Source organism: Theropithecus gelada, chromosome 13 (assembly GCF_003255815.1).
Source record: "Theropithecus gelada isolate Dixy chromosome 13, Tgel_1.0, whole genome shotgun sequence".
NCBI classification, from domain to species: domain Eukaryota; kingdom Metazoa; phylum Chordata; class Mammalia; order Primates; family Cercopithecidae; genus Theropithecus; species Theropithecus gelada.
In genome coordinates this window covers 105,853,827-105,873,542 of record NC_037681.1, presented here as the reverse complement: position 1 = coordinate 105,873,542, position 19,716 = coordinate 105,853,827, and the positions used below count along the sequence as shown (strand labels likewise).

General features: G+C 39.0%; 1 protein-coding gene across 1 annotated transcript in view; it reads right to left on the bottom strand.

Annotated features, from left to right (window-relative positions):
• DNAH6 (dynein axonemal heavy chain 6) overlaps positions 1 to 19,716 on the bottom strand; it is a 326,626-nt gene that overhangs the window by 11,629 nt on the left and 295,281 nt on the right. Inside the window, exons 69-71 of the mRNA XM_025353865.1 lie at positions 14,185 to 14,304; positions 12,952 to 13,073; positions 2,145 to 2,274 (exon numbers count right to left, since the gene is read on the bottom strand). Of these exons, the coding sequence (XP_025209650.1) occupies positions 2,145 to 2,274; positions 12,952 to 13,073; positions 14,185 to 14,304 (372 nt within the window). The remainder of the gene's footprint in view (positions 1 to 2,144; positions 2,275 to 12,951; positions 13,074 to 14,184; positions 14,305 to 19,716) is intronic.

The window sequence follows — 19,716 nt, the reverse complement described above, 5'->3', positions numbered from 1 at the left end:
AGAAGCCTGCTCATTTTCATTCTGGTTGACTGTGGGGAGGAGGTGAGGGGTTGAGAGGGAAGAGGATGAAATGGAAGGTCAGTATGGCTCAGTGGTATCTGCAAGTTTGATGAGGGGTTTGAAGGGTTTCCAGTGTGGAATGAGGGGGGTTGGCAGGAGGGCACAGGAAGGTGTGCCTGGCTTTGGCTGATTGGGAGGCAGAGCCCTGAAGGGTTCAGTGGCAAATGCTAGCAGGACAAAGCGGTTGCCTGGCAGATAAGGAACATTCCAGAGACTAGACGGTCCAGGGACCCTGAGTCTCCCCTTCTACCATACAAGTGTTTAAATCTCCCACTTCCCTGCTCACCTGCACTGAATAGAAAAGGTTGGGGGCAGGAGACAGAGAGAGAGAGAGAGAGAGAGAGAGAGAGACTTAGTGTTTATCCCATGTTACTGGGCATTATTTAAAGGGACTGATTGCATTATTAAACAGGCTCATGGTTCAAACTGGATGGAAAATGTAGCTCTTCTTTCTCCCTACAATCCACCAAATGCAGGCTCAGATGAAAATGATATGAGCTACGAAAGAGGAAGGAACGGCCTTTTCCTTGCGTATTTGCAAAAAGTATGTGTAAACAAACGACTATGACGTACATATATCAAATTCCTTCTTGACCACACACATTTGGCTGCTGGACAAAAATCCCTCAGCAGTGCCAACGAGTCTAATCCCTTGGGTCCACAGTGCTGTGGTTACATGTCCCTGGTCTTCTCTTCCCACCATTCCTCTCAGGGCTATTTCAAACTCTCAATTCTTTTTTTTTTTTTTTTTTTTTTTGAGACGGAGTCTTGCTCTGTTACCCAGGCTGGAGTGCAGTGGCCGGATCTCAGCTCACTGCAAGCTCCGCCTCCCAGGTTCACGCCATTCTCCGGCCTCAGCCTCCCGAGTAGCTGGGACTACAGGCGCCGCCACCTCGCCCGGCTAGTTTTTTGTATTTCTTAATAGAGACGGGGTTTCACCGTGTTAGCCAGGATGGTCTCGATCTCCTGACCTCGTGATCCGCCCGTCTCGGCCTCCCAAAGTGCTGGGATTACAGGCTTGAGCCACCGCGCCCGGCCTCAAACTCTCAATTCTTTTGCTGAGCCAATTGCTTTCCTGTCCCCTCAGTCTCAGCAGATGATCTGCTTAGCATTTCACAGTAAAAGTACAAGCTTTATGAAGCCTGGAGAGAAAAACCTCCTAGGTGTTAATGGGATTCTACCAAACAAGTGCACGGTCTCTGCAGCTATCCAATCATCTCTCCATCCTTTTCCCAACCAGCACTCCATCTTGTATTTATTGATCTTATATTTATTGACTGTTTGCTTCAACAACAGAATTCTCTAACCAAGCAGACATTCTCTTGAGGGCTTGCTTCTAGGAGGCAGATAACTGACTTCTGAAATCACAAGGCTCCTTTTATTCCAGGGGCTTAAAGGCACTGGCAAGACTCAGTTGCTGTTTTTTTCTGTCCCAATTTTCTTTTTCCTATAATGACATCTCTTCCAACCATGAATAACTAAGACATCTAAATCTCCTACTGATTAAGAAAAGTGTTAAAATAGATCTCTTGTGATCATTCAGGAAGACTCTTTCACTTATCAGAAAGCAAGGTGAAAGTAATTTAGCCATGTCTTCTAAAAGGAGAAAAAATTGAAATGGATTCTAGAGCAGGACTGTCCAGTAGAGCTTTTAACGATGATGGAAGTGTTCTCTATCTGTACTGTCCAATGATTGCACTCGAAATGTGACTGGTGCAAATGAGGACATGAATTTTAAATTATATTAAATTTAAATTTAGGTAGCCATATGTGGCTAGGGGCTATTTTCTTGCACAGCACAGGTCTAGAGACAGTAGAATAATGAAATCAAGGAAAGCTCAGGAAAAAGTCTGGTTAAAGTTACGTTGAGCTGGAAACCAATTTCCTCCTAATGCTTCTGGCAGTTGAGATGCTGAGATGCTGTAAGCTTCTAGTCTATAAATGAAGAGCTCCATGTCAAAAGAGCTCTTTAGGTTAAAGAAAGTCTACATAATAAGCAGGTTTTGACATCTGTTTATCACTCAGTTCTCTGAGTGTATTCCTAAAATTCCTATTACATACAAATTCCTAGAATTATTTATTACCTGGAACTCTGGCCTGGATGGAAGCAACAAGTTCTTGAACAATTTCGTCATTGCTTTTTCCCTCTCCACCAGTAGATGACCTTGGCTGAACCTCAAGTATGGTGTTGATTAAAGTGTTGGTCTCTTTGTACTGTAATGGCAGTAAGAGACAGAACAGTGAAGACTCAAATTCTCAAAAAAAAAATTTGCAGCACATATAATTATTTACAAAAGTAAAGGCAGCTCTCTAAAACAATACTATTTATTTTCACTTTCTTTTATTGTGGTAAGAACAATTACATGAGATCTACCCTCTTAACAAATTTTAAGTGTGGAAGACAGTAATTATTGCTGACTACAGGTACAATGTTGCACAAAAGATTTCTAGCGCTGATTCATCTTGCTTGACTGCAACTTTATGCCTGTTGATTAGTAATTCCCCATTTCCCCCTCTCCCCAGCCCCTGGCAATTACCACTCTACTCTTTAATTCTATGAATTTGACTATTTTAGATAACTCCATAAAAGTTAAATCATGCAGTATTTGTCTTTCTGTGACTGGCTTAAAGAAATTTTATTTTCTATCTTGAAGGTAGAGTTGGTAAAATGTGGTCATTGGAAATGCCTAGTACATAGTTGTTACTGTCATACTAAAAATTTTTTTGTTGAGCAACAGTGTAAATGTACTTAATGGGCTGGGCCCAGTGGCTCATGCCTGTAATCCCAACACTTTGGGTGGTCAAGGCAGGAAGACTGCTTTAGCTCAAAAGGGATTGCTTTAGCCCAAGAGTTTGAGACCAGCATGGGCAACATGGTAAGTCTCTGTCCCTACAAAAAAAAAAAAAAAAAAAAAAAAAGAAAATTAGCTGGGTGTGGTGGTGTGCACCTGTGGTCCTAGTTACTTGGGAGGCTGAATGGGGAATAGCTGGAGCCCAGGAGTTAGAAGCTGCGGTGAACTATGATCTCACCACTGCACTCTAGCCAGGGCAACAGAGGGAGGCCCTATTTCAAAAGGAAAGAAAAGAAAAATAAATACATAAATAAATGTACTTAATGCCACTGAACTGTATGCTTAAAAATGATTAAAATGTACATTTTCTGTTATATATATTTTACTACAATAAAGAATGGTTAAACATTTTTAAGTTGATCAGTTGAAAGAAATTATGAAAGTAAGGGAAAAATCATGAGAACACAGTTTCAGGTCATTCTTTTATTCAATTAACTTTTTTTTTAATTAGAAAAATATGGCTTATTACACAAAAATTTGAAGATAGAAAAATACAAAGAAAAAATACTCATGATACTTACTTTCCAGATATAATTACTTATAATGAAGTAATATTTAACTAAATAAACTATAGTTTACTTCAACTTGGACACTTTCTGTATAATAATTACTTATAATGAAGTAATATTTAACTAAATAAACTATAGTTTACTTCAACTTGGACACTTTCCGTATATATGTGCATATGGTTTGCAAAATTGAGCTAATAAATTTATGTAATATTAATTCATTTTCAATATTGTGAGTCTTCTAGTATCACTGAAAAATCCTCATTAACCATGCTTTAAGTGACTAAGTGATAATTTAAGGGACAATGTGATACTAATTATGGTATAAATGCACCATAATTAATATGAATTACTTATCTATTTTTTGGAAATTTCTAGTTTTTTGATTTTATTAGACTTTTTTTTTGAGATGGAGTCTCACTCTGTTGCTCAGGCTGGAGTGCAGTGGCGTGATCTTGGCTCACTGCAACCTCTGCCTCCAGGCTCAAGCGATTCTGTCTCAGCCTCCAAGTAGCTGGGATTACAGGCACCCGTCACCATGCCTGGCTAATTTTTACAGTTTTAGTAGAGACAGGGTTTCACCGTGTTGGCCAGGCTGGTCCTGAACGCCTAGCCTCAAGTGACTGACCTGCTTTGGCCTCCCAAAGTGCTGGGATTACAAGTGTGAGCCACCACGCCCAGCCGATCTTATTACACTTGGGGAACAGAATATGTTTGTATGAATTTCATCCACCATTTTTGAAATTCTTTAAATGATAGATTAAGTAGAGGCAATACTTTAAAACTGGGTATTACCATGTTAATTTCTAAAAACATTATATCAATTTATATTTCCAACAATAGTGTATCATAAAGCCTGTCTTTCTATGTCTTTGCAAGAATTAATATTATTACTTAAACAAATGTTTCTAATTTAATAGATAAAATAGTTTCTCATTTTTTGCACTTCTTTAAGAATTTAAATCTTGAAAAATATGTTCATTGACCATCTATATTACTCCTTTATGAATTATTCATGTTTTTTGCACATCTTTGAATTTTAGCATTTTATTATTTATTAATTTATAAGATAATTCTATAATATGGAAAGCTAACTTTTCAGTTTTTGTTTCAAAAAAATTTTGATTTACCACTTGTCTTAATTTTTTAAAAAGCATTTTAGATTCAGAGGGTACATGTGCAGGTTTGTTACATGGATGTGTTGCATGGTGCTGAGGTTTGGGCTTCTATTGAACTTCATCACCCAAATAGTGAACATAGTATCTAACAGGTTGTTTTTCAACTCTTTTCTTCCTTCCTTTTCCTCCCTTTTGGAGTCCCCAGTGTCTATTGTTCCCATCTTTATGTCCATGTGTACCCAGTGTTTAGCTTCCACTTGTAAGTGAGAACATGCAGTATTTGGTTTTCTGTTTCTGCATTAATTCACTTTGGATAATGGCCTCCAGCTGCATCAATTTGCTGCAAAGAACATGATTTCATTCTTTTTTTTGTGACTGTGTAGTATTCCATGGTGTATATGTACCACATTTTCCTTGTCCAGCCCACTGTTGATGGGCACCTATGTTGATCCTATGTCTTTGCTATTGTGAATAGAACTGCAAACATATGAGTGCATGTGTTTTTTTTGGTAGAATGGTTTATTTTCCTTTGAGTTGATACCCAGTATGGGATTGCTGGGTTGAACATTACTTCTATTTTCAGTTTTTTGAGAAATCTCCAAACTGCTTTTTACAGGGGCCGAACTAATTTACAATCCCACCAACAGTGTATAAGCATTCTGTTTTCTCTATAAGTTCACCAACATGTTATTTTTTGACTTTTTAATAATTGCCATTCTGGCTGGTGTGAGATAATATCTCATTGTGGTTTTGATTCACATTTCTCTGATTAGTGATGTTGAGCATTTTTTTCACGTTTGTTGGCTGCTTGTATTTTTCTTTTCTTTCTTTCTTTTTTTTTTGAGACAAAGTTTCACTCTTGCTGCCTGGGCTGGAATGCAATGGCATGATCTTGGCTCACTGCAACCTCTGCCTCCCAAGTTCAAGCGATTCTCCTGCCTCAACCTCCCGAGTAGCTGGGATTACAGGCTTGTGCCACCACGCCTGGCTAGTTTTGTATTTTTAGTAGAGACAGGGTTTTTCTATGTTGTTTAGGCTGGTCTTGAACTCCCGACCTCAGATGATCCGCCTGCCTCAGCCTCCCAAAGTGCTGGGATTACAGGCATGAACCACCACGCCTGGTCGTCTTTCTTCTTCTTTTTTTTTTTTTGAGAAGTGTCTGTTTATGTGCTTTGTCCCCTTTTAATGGGGTTGTTTGTTTTTTGCTTGTTGGTTTCTTTAAGTTCCTTATAGATTTTGGATATTAGTCCTTTTGTCAGATGCATGCTTTGCACATATACTTTCCCATTTTGTAGGTTGTCTGTTTACCCTATTGATAGTTTCTGTTGCTGGGCAAAAGCTTTTTAGTTCAATTAGGTCACAATTGTCAATTTTTGTTTTTGTTGCATTTGCTTTTGAGGCCTTAGCCATAAATTATTTGCATAGGCTAATATCCTGGTATTTCCTAGGTTTTCTTCTAGGGTTTTAATAGTTTGAGGTATCACATTTAATTCTTTAATCCATCTTGTATTAATTTTTGTATATGACGAGTGGTAGGAGTTTAGTTTTATTCTTCTACATAAGGTTAGCCAGTTTTCTTAGTACCATTTATTGAATAGAGTGCTCTTTCCCCATTGTTTATTTTTGTCGACTTTGTTGAAGATCAAAGGTTGTAGGTATGTAACTTTATTGCTGGGTTCTCTACTCTGTTCCATTGGTCTATGTGTCTATTTTTTGTAGCAGTACCATGCTGTTTTAGTTACTGTAGCCTTGTATAATGGCTCTGGCTTTGTTCTTTTTGCTTAGAATTGCTTTGATTATTCAAGCTCTTTTTTGGTTTCCTGTGAATTTTAGAATATTCTTTTCTAATTCTGTGAAAAATGATGTTGGTAGTTTGACAGAAATAGATTCATATGTGTGATCGCTTTGGGCAGTGTGGGCATTTTTATAATATAGATTCTTCCAATCTGTGAGCATGAAATGTTTCTACGTGTGTCATCCATGATTTCTTTCAACAGTGTTTTGTAATTCTTGTAGAGATGTTTTACCTCCTTGGTTAGATGTATTCTTAGGTATTTTATTTTTCTTGTGGCAATTGTGAATGGCATTGTGTTCTTAATTTGGTCCTCAGCTTAAACATTATTGATGTATAGAAATGCTACTGATTTTTGTACATTGATTTTGTATCCTGGAACATTACTGAAGTAGTTTAGTAGGTCTAGTAGTCTTTTGGCAGAATCTTTGGGATTTTCTAGGTATAGAATCATACTGTCAGTGAAGAGAGATAATTTGACTTCCTCTTTTCCTATCTGGATGCATTTTATTTCTTTCTCTTGCCTGATTACTCTGGCTAGGACTTCCAGTACTATTAATATGTCGAACGGGAGTGGTAAGAGTGAACATCCTTGTCTTGTTCCAGTTCTTAGGGGAAATGCCTCCAATTTTTTCCTGTGAAGTATAATATTGGCTATGGGTTTGTCATAGATGGCTCTTATTACTTTGAGGTATGTTTCTTCGATGCCTAGTTTGTTGAAGGTTTTTACCATTAAAGGATGTTGGATTTTATTGAATGATTTTCCTGCATTGATTGAGATAATCCTATGGTTTTGTTTTTAATTCTGTTTATGCAGTGAATTACACTTACTGATTTGTATGTTGAACCATCGTTGCATCCCAAGAATAAAGCCCACTTGATTGTGGTGGATTATCCTTTTGGGGTGCTATTGGATTAGATTTCCCAGTATTTTGCTGAGGAGTTTTGAGTTTATGTTCATCAGGGTTATTGGCTTGCAGTTTTCTCTTTTTGTTGTGTCTTTGCCACATTATGATGCTAGGATGATACCGATTTCATAGAATGAGTTAGGGAGGAATCCCTCTTCTTTGATTTTTTTGGAATTATTTCCATAAGATTGGTCACCAGCTCTTCTTTGTACATCTGGTAGAATTTGTCTGTGAATCTGTCTGGTGCAAAACTTGTTTTGATTGGTAGGTTTTTAAAATTGTTGATTCAATTTTGTAACTCATTATTGGTCTGTTTAGGGTTTCTATTTCTTTCTGGTTCAATCTTGGGAGGTTGTGTGTTTCCAAGAGTTTATCCATTTCCTTTAGATTTTCTAGTTTGTGCACATAAATCACATAAATATATTCATAGTAGTCTCTGAGGATCTTTTATATTTTTGTGGGAGCAGTTGTTATGTCACTTTGTCATTTCTAATTGTGCTTATTTGTATCTTCTTTTTTGTCTTTGTTAATCTAGCTAACAGTTTATCAGTCTTTTTTATCCTTTCAATGAGCTAACATTTTTTTTTGTTGACTCTTTGTATGCTTTTTTCTTTTTGGTCCCAATTTCATTTAGTTCTCCTCTGATTTTAGTTATTTCTTTTCTTCCGCAAGCTTTGAGTTTAGTTTGTTCTTGTTTTTCTAGTTCCTTTGGGTGCAACATTAGGTTGTTAATTTGAGATCTTTCTATTAATATCTTTTTGACGTAGGCAGTTAGCTTTATTCACTTTCCTCTTAACACTGTTTCTGTTGCATCTCAGAGCTTTTGGTATCTTGTGTCTCTATGTTCATTTGTTTCAAATAATTTTTTGATTTTTGCCTTAATTTCTTTGTTTACCCAAAAGTCATTCAGGAGCAAGTTGTTTAGTATCCATGTATTTGTGTGGTTTTGAGAGTTCCTTTTGGTATTGATGTCTAATTATATTCCACTGTGTTCTGAGAAGATGCTTGGTATGATTTTGATTTTTTAAATTTGTTGAGACTTGCTTTATGACCAAACATGTGGTCAATATTAGAGTATGTTTTGTGGGCAGATGAGAAGAATGTATATTCTTTCATTATTGGTGGAATATTCTGTAGATGTCTATTAGGTCCAATTAGTCAAGTATTGAATTTAAGTCTAGAATGTCTTTGTTAGTTTTCTTCCTTCATGATCTGTCTAATGTTGTCAGTGGAGTGTTGAAGTCCCCACCTCTGCTGTTTCTCTGATTATTGTGTGGCTGTAAAAGTCTTTTCTTAGGTAGAAGTAATTATTTTATAAATCTGAGTGCCCCAATGTTGGGAGCATATATATTTAGGATCATTAAATCTTCTTGAATTGAATTATTTATCATTATATCATGCCCTCTTTGTCCTTTTTTACTGTTGTTAGTTTACGGTCTGATTTCTCTGATACAAGAATAGCATTCTCTGCTCTTTTTAATTTTGTTTGTATGATAGATCTTTTTGCATCCCTTTACTTTGAGCCTATAGTTGTCATTACATGTGAGATGGGTCTCTTGAAGACAGCAGAAGGATGGGTCTTGTGTTTTAATTCAGTTTGCTACTCTATGTCTTTTAAGTGGAATGTTTAGGTCATTTATGTTCAAGGTTAATATTGATATGTAAGGTTTTGTTTCTGTTGTTCTGTTTTTGGCTAGTTGCTTTGTAGTCTTGATTATGTAGTTGTTTTATGCCGTCTGTAGGCTATGTACTTATGTGTGATTTTGTGGTTACATGTATTGTTCTTTCATTTCTATGTTTAGGATTCCCTTAAGCATCTCTTGTAGAACTGGTCTGCTGGTGCCAAATTCTCTCAGTGATTACTTGCCGGGGAAGTATTTTATTTGTGTTTTGTTTATGAGGCTTAGTTTGGCAGGATATGAAAATCTTTGCTGGAATATCTTTTCTTTTCTTTTTTTTTTTTTGAGACAGAGCCTCACTCTGTCACCCAGGCTGGAGTGCAATGGTGTGATCTCTGCTCACTGCAACCTCTGCCTCCTGGGTTCAAGCAATTCTCCTGTCTCAGCCTCCAAGTAGCTGGGATTACAGGTGCATGCCCCCATGCCTGGCTAACTTTTTGTATTTTAGTAGAGATGGGGTTTCAACGTGTTGCCCAGGCTGGTCTGGAACTCCTGAGCTGAGGTGATCCACTTGCCTCTGCCTCTCAAAGTGTTAGGATTACAGGCGTGAGTCACCGTGCCTGGCCCAGGAACTTATTTTCTTTAAGAATGCTAAAAATGGGCCCCCAATCTCTTCTGGCTTCTAAGTTTTCTGCTGAGAGACTGCTGTTATTCTGATAGGATTCCCGTTATAGGTAATATGGCCCTTTTCTCTAATGACTTAATATTTTTTCTTTGGTTTGACCTTGGAAAGTCTGATGACTATGTCTTAGGGATGGTCAGCTTATACAGTATCTTGCTGGAGTTCTCTGGATTTCTTGTATCTGCATGCCAACTTCTCTAGTGAGAAAGGGGAAATATTCTTGGATTATATACTCCAATATGTTTTCCAGTTGCTTACTTTCTCTTCTCTCCAAGGAATGATAATAAATGGTAGATTTAGTCATTTTACATAATCCCATATTTCTCAGAAAGAAAAGAGAATCTTAAAAAATTCTCTTTATCTTTTTTTTCTGACTGGGTTGATTCAAAGGACCAGTCTTTGAGTTCTGAAATTCATTCTTCTGCTTGGTCTAATCTGTTGTTAAGGCTTCCAGTTTTGTTTTGATACTCCTGTAGTGAGATATTCAATTTCAGAAGCTCTGTTTTGTTCTTTCTCAGTATAGCTGTATCATCTTTTAAACCTTGGATTATTTCTCTGGCTTCTTTGCATTGGATTTCAACTTTCTATTGGATCTCATTGAGTTTCCTTGCCACACATATTCTGAATTCTGTTTCTATTATTTCAGACATTTCAATCTGACTAGGATCCATTGCTAGGGAACTAGTGTGATCCTTTGGAGGTAACAAAGCACTCTGGCTTTTTGTATTGCTGAAGTTCTTGTGCTGATTTCTTCTTATCTGAAGGAGTTGATGTTTCTTTATCTTTTTGAATTTGCTTTTCTTTGAATGGAGTTTTTTGACTTTTTGTTTGTTTTTTTTTTCCTGGAGGATATAACTGTTGTGTATGTTGTGTACAACCAATTGGCTTTGTTTCTGGGTGCTTTCAGAGCGGCAAAGCTCTATATGGGTTCTTTGGTTACGTAGAGGTTTACGCAGCGTGTTTGACAGGCACTGCTTGTAGCAATGTTATTTTTGTTTGGTATGGTAATTCCGGCTGTAGTCCAGTAGATGGTGCTCAACAGAGCCAGCACATAGGCTCTTAGCTGCAATAGCCCTCAGTGGGGGTGGAGGCACTAGAGAAGTGCAAAAAACATGCTCCTCCAACTCAGTTACCTTCAGCAGGGGTGGGTCCAATGGAGAATCACAGAAAAGCAGCTTACTGCAGTACACACACTTACCAGGCCCCAACAGGAACGGCTCCAACGGGAAGGCGGGTGAGGGTGGAAAATGAGAGATGTTCCCTCTTTAAGTCCATTCCTAGGTCTTGGTGGTGTCTCTTTTAGTGGCTGGTGTCACACTTCCATTTCCTTTGTCCCAAGTAGGGCTTTGGTGGAGTGTGCTCCCTCCTTTCTTAGGGGCGGTTTGCACCAAGGACTGTCTCTAGAAGACCCTTTACTCCTTAGGTAACTGCCCATCCCCTGTGCTTGCCAAAGTTAGAATGAGTTGTGGAGTATGTTGGCAGGTGGTTTGGTGATGCAGTTGTTCAAAGGTGGAGGCTCCCTGGACAGGGTAGTGGCACTGCCAGTGTGCAACCAATACGGCACCTGCTGTCTAGGCTTCTCAGCCCAGTGAATGGTTATGGGGCCTGCCCACCTCATGCTCCCTGACCCGGTGGGTCTCCCTCCAGTCTCTGCGCAGGTAGCAGGCCCAACCAGCTTCGCTTATCCCAAGCCTTTTTTGTCCAGATCCCTGAGCCAGCCCAGGTGTTCTGGGCTATGGAACTCCATAAGGGAGAAGTGGTGGCTGTTAGGCCATGCCCATCTTGGAAAAAGGAGGGGTGGGCTGGGTGCAGTGGCTCACGCCTGTAATCCCAGCACTTTGAGAGGCCGAGGCAGGTGGATCGCCTGAGGTCAGGAGCTCGAGACCAGCCTGGTCAACATGGTGAAACCCCGTCTTTACTAAAAATACAAAAATTAGCTGGGCGTGGTGGTGGACGCCTGTAATCTTAGACTACTTGGGAGGCTGAGGCAGAAGAATTGCTCATACCCGGGAGGTGGAGGTTGCAGTCAGCCGAGATCGCACCACTGCACTCTAGCCTGAATGACAGAGCGAGACTGTTTCCAAAAAAAAAAAGGAGTGACCAGCTCCCATGCTGGCATACAAACCTGTGCCATACTCTTTTTTGTGTTCCCCTACTTGAGCTCAGGCCACAGATATCAACTTGATATCCCTGGGTGGTGTAAGTGAGTCCTGGGGAGTTGGGAGTAGAACTGTGGATTTTTCCCCTGGCCCCTAGGGGTCAAGCACTGGTTGTGATGGGGGTGGTGAACTACTCCTAGGCTGCCAATAAAACACTCAGGCAGGGCCATGCAGGCTGTGCTGTGGGCACTCTCCCACAGGAGCGGCTTCAGAGGTGGTCTTGGGAGGGGCCAGCGGCAAAGGGGTGCATGGAATAGATCACTTTGGGCCTGTAGCAATGGTGGTGGGGCCTGTCTTGAGGCATGAGCATGCTCAGGCTCTGCTATTTCCTGGACTGGCAGATAGTAGGAGCTACAGCCACTCAGTGTAACATAGAAAGCCTTGGGGGATGAATGTCTGTGGTAGTGTTATCCTGCAGCTGCACAGCATAGCAAAGCCTTCTGGGCTCTGTGTGGGTTCAAACTGTGCCTCTGCTTTTTCTTTGGGCTGCTCTGCCTGCCAGTCCAAAGGTCTGTGGGGGTCACAGGAGCTCCTGTGTCTAGGATCTCAGAAGTCCATGGCAGGAACGTGGTGCCCTGGGGTTCCTTCACTGACTCCTTCTTTAGGTCCAGTCCAAGTCCAGGGGTTGGTTCTGGTGCCTGATGACTCTGCGCAGGCCTGGGGTCATGGGAGAGCTTTGAGTGCACACCGAAGAGCTTGGACTACCCTTAGGTAATGGTGCAGCATCACAAGGTCTTACACAGAGGAGTAAAACAACCCAGTTTTCTCTGGGTTATGATCTGACACTGTGACCATGCTTGTAATAAACGGTGTTGTAATTTATCTGCTTTGGACATTTGTCACTGTATTTTTATCACTGAATCATGTATGGATCCACAAACCTTTGTGTAATATGACACAAATGTGCCCAGCCTGGTAGAAGAAGGGCAAAGGGAGAGGGTTATATTATTATTGAAATCCTCATGTAATTGTTGGATTGTGATCAGGTAGATTATGGATGGACTAGGCAGAAGGCTGGGAGATGGAGGGGCTTGGCCAGTGACAGAGAAAATGCGTGACAGTCTTAGGATTCTGTGAAGGACCCAGAAGTAACAGGCTAAATTGGAACCAAATGTTGAAGTCAAGGTGAAACAATTATTTTATTTGTTTATTTAGGAAGATCATAATTTCCAGAGTGAGTAGGGGTGATTATTGATGTTTTGCGTTTCTATACACAACATAAATATGTATTTTAAGATGAAAGGCCACATACCTGGAAGACTAGATTGGCATTTTCATGCATTCCAAAAATTTCTGGGTCATCGATCAAAGGCAGATTTTCAATGTAGTCCTTAAACTCTTGTAGGCTGTCAGCCATGGGTGCAAAATAGATACCTGTTATTAAAAACACAGAAGACAAATATGTCTCAAATAGACTGGCTTTGTACTGCCAAGTTTGATTTTTCTTTGTGTGGTGCAGATGGTGGCTGCAATCAGCTGGCTCATGTAGCAAGGGGGATTGTTTTTTCTAAGCTTTCATGCTTTCATTGCTGTGTCTAGTTTTGTTACCTTTTCTTCAGGCCTTGAGAATCTGATTACTGTCCTAACCTTTCAAATGCCTTCTCCAGAGCATTTAAAGATGCGGAGAATCCAGGGATATGCTGCTGAAAAGTGTAACTCATGAAGGGCTCCAAATCTATGCTGAAAGGTGTAACTCATTAAGGGCTTAAATTTATGCTTGTGTTAGAGATTGCTTTCATATTTGTTTGATAAACAACAGCCTTCTCTAATTCCCCAAACTAAAAGCTACATTGAAATCTAGGGTTACTCGACTATCTATATGATTGCAGGATATACAGTTGAATCTTATCGGCTCTGACTGACGCTCAATGGTAGGAGCTTTTATGAGCTTGTACTAATCAAGTTGCTCCTTCCAAGGGGATCAACACTCAGGACAATTAATCTGTTTGCTGTCTGATTCGGAATGAGCTATCTCCAACTCACAGATCTGGTTTTTACTCAACTTGTTGTAATAGACATTTTCATTTCTTTATTTAAAAAACTTTTACATAGTAGTAGTAATAATATTTACTATGATTTAGAGACTGGGTCTTGTTATGTTGCCCAGGCTGGATTTGAACTCCTGAGCTCAAGTGATTCTCCTACCTCAGCCTCCTGAGTATCTGGGACCACAGACATGTGCCACTATGTCTGGGTGTTTTATTTGATTACATTCAAAACACACTAGAACATAAGAGTGAAAACAAATTTAGACACAGTGCAATAAACTTTAAAATGGAAGTAATTCAAAGTAGTTACCAAGCACTATGTAGCTCTGTGATCCTACTATCAAACCAGCTCTGAAAGTGGCCAAGCATGGGGATAGGGTGTGGCTATAAGAGGGTTGTGGAGACCCAACACAGACAGCCCCTAGATAGGAAACTGAGAGATGCTGTCAACGACTTCTTGGGAAAGGCCTTTCCTGTAATATTGAAAAGTCATTTACCTGATTCAGAGTATTTATAATCTTCTTCTAATGTTTCAGGAGAAAAAAATCTTTTCAAGATAGTACGAAGGCATCTTTGATCCCAGCTGTCTGTAACTCTACCACCATAGGTAATTTCACCTGAAAATAAATTTGTATTTTGAAATTATTGCTGTTTTTAAAAAATTGATAGGCATACCTAATTTTAAAATTTTAACATTTATTTATGTACACATTTATTTGGTACTGAAAATGGAAAGCACACAACAGAATTTCCTTCCACCACCCCCCTCAAAGATAATAGAAGTCAATTTTTGAAAAGTAGAAAAAATCTACTATATGTACTCTACTATCATTATTTTGCTCTTTTAGTTTTCAGAAACTAAAGCCACTGAGCTCTATCTACATATTTCTTTTTTGTTTTTGTTCTTTTGCTTTGAAATAGTGATTTTGAGTCTTATCATTGATTGCAGTATTCTAAAGCATACACATTTTCCATCAAACAGTGCTTCTTTCGGAGCCAATGAGTAAAGCAGAATCAAGTATTTGTAGCAAGGCATTCAACCTCTATATATTCCTTATTAATTATTGCTATCAGGGTAAGGAGGAAAGATAGATTCAAAGCAAAAGGGACAACTCACTTCACAGTAACGACAAGGAATTATAACTGATTCTTATCCCATCTCTCTTTCCACAGAGAAGCTACTTTCCATGTGTCATCCCCAAACTATGTGTAGCAAGGAAGCACACTGGAATCTATTGCTGATATAATTTCTTTAAAATTCCAGATCGATTGCTACAATTCACCATTCACCACTGTAGTGTTCCTGGAAGGATTTCACCTGTGATACCAACATTGTCAACTTCTGAATCCTTCAACTGTTGATCCATTCTTATCTCTATTTCTTCCATCATGTCAGGAAGAAAAAATTGTTTTTTCTTTCTCTTTCAAGCTGACATGGTTGGTTGAGAGAAAGTTATTTCAGTCTTTGGAATCTCAGTAATTTATTTCTTTCAAGACAGGAATGTCTTTATCTGTACATCCTGTAGAGATGCCTGTCTTCCCTCTCCTGCTGGAGTCACTCTTGTCAGTCTTGTTGGATAAGACACTCAGGGAGAGGGGAGGGGAAGTAGGTACCAGGGCTGATGGTTAAGTTGCTGAATCCCTGTGTCGGCAATTCCAAGAGGTAAAAAGGAGATGTTCTGTATCTTTCTAGGAGTATTCTTTAGTGACCTTCTGGGAAATCTTGGAACATAAAGTTGGGTTAAATCTCTGTTGTGGGTCCATCTAATATGGCCTGACTTGAAACTCCTCTTGGGTCCTTGGTGCTGGAACATAAAGCTCTAGTTTCTCCAATTGCATGATGATGTCAGGGGAAGAAGGGTGTCCTAACATATATTATTCTAAAATAAGTTTCTAACTAAAATATCTGCATTTTGACAAGAAGCACAGAAGTGTTTTCCTTACAAATCAACAGATTTTGTGCTTCTCCATCCAGATTTGACTCTATCCTTTTTCTTGGGTCAAACTGAGTAAATAAGGAACTCTGTCATTTTGACTCAGGGTAGACGTCTCACAGCTCACTTTCAAGAAGGAGTCTTCTGGCTTTGGTCTTCTTAGAAGAGGGACTGTGTGTGTGTGCACGCCCGTGTGTGTGTGTGTACATGTGTGCGTGCATGTGTGTGTGTGTGTGGTGGGGTCCACCATCCATGCCACCGCCTGGTCTGGCCCTAGCATCATGGTTCCTGTGGGTCCCACTGCAGAACCTAACATAGTGGCTTCCCCTTTCTCTTCCTTTCCCATCTCTGTGGGCTGACTTGGGGATGATCCAATAAAAACTGGAGAGGCCTGAGGTTTGACTTTGTCTTTGCCAACTTTGAGCTCAGATCCACCCCCAATACCACTCCTGGATGTGTGTATTGCTGTCACCTACACTATAAAATCTGAAGGTCCTCCTCCAATCCCAAATACCTTCCAGTATTTAAAGCCTCCTAAATATTTCTCTGTTTATTCTCTCCTGTCTAGTTTCCCCACTGGTATTGCTATGTCTCCATGTTCAATCCCTCATTTTGCTTTTATTATAGCTTTGTGAATTGTTGCACCTCTTCCTAACCTAAAAGACCATAATTGCTAACCAATGTTTGTAAGTTAGAACAAAATTTATTAGCAAGACACATAGGCCTGTCAGGATATGCCCCCGGCTTACCTTTTTTAGTGTTCTTGAAGACACAACTGCCCTCCATACACACTTCCTCTTCTGGAGCTAATAACTGTTTCTCTAGTAGTGCCATGTCCCACACACTCTTGGCCTCCCCTCACCCCTGCACCTTTATTGAGGTTTAGTTGGTATCCAAAAAATGGCACACAATTAATGTATACAACATGATGAGTTTTGACATATGTATATACTTACGTTGCTATCTCCACAATCCGTATGGTAAACATATCCATGATCTCTGACAATTTCTTCATGCCACCTACTGTTTTATTGTGGTTAGAATACTTAACATGAAATCTACTCTCTTGACAAATTAATTTAAAGTACAAAATACCTTATGATTAACTGTAGGTGCTATATTGTACAACAGATCTCTGTAACTTACTCATCTTGTATAACCATAATTTTATACTTACTGAACAACAACTCCCCATTTTCCTCCTCCCTCTATCCTGTGATAGTCACCATCCTCTTGTCTACTTCTAGACTTTTGACTATTACAGAGGCCTCATATAAAAGGAATCATGCAATATTTGTCCTTCTGTGACTAACTTATTTCATTTAGCGTAATGTCAGTCAGGTCCATCCATGTTGTCACAAATGGTAGGATTTCTTTTTTTTTTAAGGATAAATAGTTTTCCATTGTATGTATATACTATACTTTCTGTATCCATTTATATGTTGATGGCTATTTGGGTTGTTTCCATATTTTGGCTACTATGAATGATTCATTATCTCCATCAGCTTTTGGTAGGCAGACATCCAGAATCTATCATAATAGTACTAATCAATATTTTATGAATTAATCCATAAACTAATGCCTAAAAAACTCACCATTAGCAAGTATCGCCACCTGGATAAAGCATTGTCTTTTTACTCCTATCTTTTTTAAAAAACCAGTTTCAATGAGATATAATTTAAAAAACCATAAAATTCACATAAAACATATATATAAGAATATATATTGAATATATATATATTCTTATATATATAATTATATATATATATATAAATTCATTAATTTTTGGTAAATTTACAGAGTTGTCTACCCATCATTGCAATCTAACTTTAGAACATTTCCATTTCCCCCCAAAATAAATCTTGTGTCCATTTGCAGTCAGTCCCCATGTCTACTCCCTGTCCCATGAAACCACTGAACTACTTTTCATCTCTATAGACTTGACTCGTCTGGAAATTTCATATACATAGAATTGTACTTGTGGGCTTTTGTGTCTGACTTCTTTCACTTAGCATAATGTTTTTGAGATTTATTTATGTTGTTGTATGTATCAGTACTTTATTCCTTTTATGGTGGAATAATATTCTGTTTATGGATATGCCATATTTTACTTAGCCATTCAACAGTTATCGGACATTTTTGGCCATTATGAACAATGCTGTTGTGCACGTTTGTGTACAAGTTTTGTTTTTGTGTGGGTTCTTTTTTTGTTGTTGTTTTTTGAGATGGAGTTTCACTCTTTCACCCAGGCTGGAATGTAGTGGCCCTATCTCAGCTCACTGCAACATCCGCCTTCTGGTTTCAAGTGAGTCTCCTGCTCCAGCCTCCTGAACAGCTGGGATTACAGGTGTGCACTACTACATCCAGCTAATTTTTGTGTTTTTAGTAGAGGTGGGGTTTCTCCATGTTGGCCAGGCTAGTCTCGAACTCCTGACCTTGTGATCCACCCACTTGGGCCTCCCAAAGTGCTGGGATTACAGGCATGAGCCACTGAGCCCGGCCTTGTGTACACGTTTTCGTGAGGACATATGTTTTAATTTTTCCTAAGTACATATCTAAGAGTAGAATTGCTGAGTCATGTGGCAACTTTGTTTAAACATTTTTTCAAGGCAGCAGAACAATTTTACATTGCCACCAGCAGGTATGAGGGTTCTAGTTTTCTCATATGCTCACCAGCATTTGTTATTGTCTTTTAAAATTATGGTCATCCTAGTAGGTGTGAAGTGGCATTTCATTAGAGATTTAACTTTCATTTCCCTCATGACAAATTGAGCATCTTCTCATGTGCTTACTGGGCATTTGTGTGTTTTCTTAGGTGAAATGTCAATTCAAATCAAATCTTCAACCATTTTAATATTGAGTTATTTTTCTTATTATTGTTGAGTTGTAAGAGGTCTTTATATACTTTGGATACAAGCCCTTATCAGATATATGATTTGCAAATATTTTCTCTCAGTCTGCATCTTGCCTTTTCACTTTCTTGATGGTATGTGTTGAAGAGTAAAAGTTTTAATAATTTTTTTTTTTTTTTTTTTTTTTTTCTGAGATGGAGTCTTACTCTGTTGCCCAGGCTGGAGTGCAGTGACACAATCTCGGCTCACTGCATCCTCTGCCTCCCGGATTCAAGTGATTCTCCTGCCTCAGCCTCCCGAGTAGCTGGGACTATAGGCGCCCGCCACCATGCCCAGCTAATTTTTTGTATTTTTAGTAGAGACGGAATTTCACTGTGTTAGCCAGGATGGTCTCGATCTCCTGACCTTGTGATCCACCCGCCTCAGCCTCCCAAAGTGCTGGAATTACAGGCTTGAGCCACAGCACCTGGCCTAAGAGTAAAAGTTTTAGATGTTGATGAAGTCCAATTTATTTTTTCTTTTTTGTGTCATATCTCGGAAGTCAGTGACTAATCCCAAGTCACAATTTTCTCCAAAGCTTTCTTCTGAGAGATTTACTTTTTTCTGTTAATTGTAGGTCTGTCACCCATTTTGAATTAATTTTTGTATATGGTATAAGGGTTCAAATTTATCCTTTTGTGGATGGACACCCAATTGCCCCAGCATCATGTGTTGAACAGACTATCCTTCCCCCATTGAATTGTCTTGGCACCGTTGTTGAAAATCAGTAGTCATAAATATAAAGGTCATTTTTGGATTCTCAATTCTGTTCCACTGATTTATAAGCCTATTCTTTTTTAAAAAATATAAATGTTATTTCTCAACACGAGGTCCATCAATTCAAGACATTTTTGTAAGCAATGATACCAGCCATTCAGTCCATCCCTAAAGAACTGATAGTCCTGGGAGTTTAACTATGTCAATGCAGTCTTTTTTTATATTAACAGAAGAAAAATGGGTGCTCATTAACAAAATTTTAATATTAGGAAACACAGAAGTCAGAGGGAGCAAAATCAGGTTTGTAAAGTGAATACCTAATGATTTCCCATAAAAACTCTTGCAAAAGTGCTCCAGTTTGATGACAGGCCTGAATAGCATTGTTGAAGTGAAGATTGACTCTCTGGTGAAGTGTTCTTAGGCATTTTTTCTGCTAAAGTTTTGACTAACTTTTTAAAAATACTCTCATAATAAGCAGATGTTATTA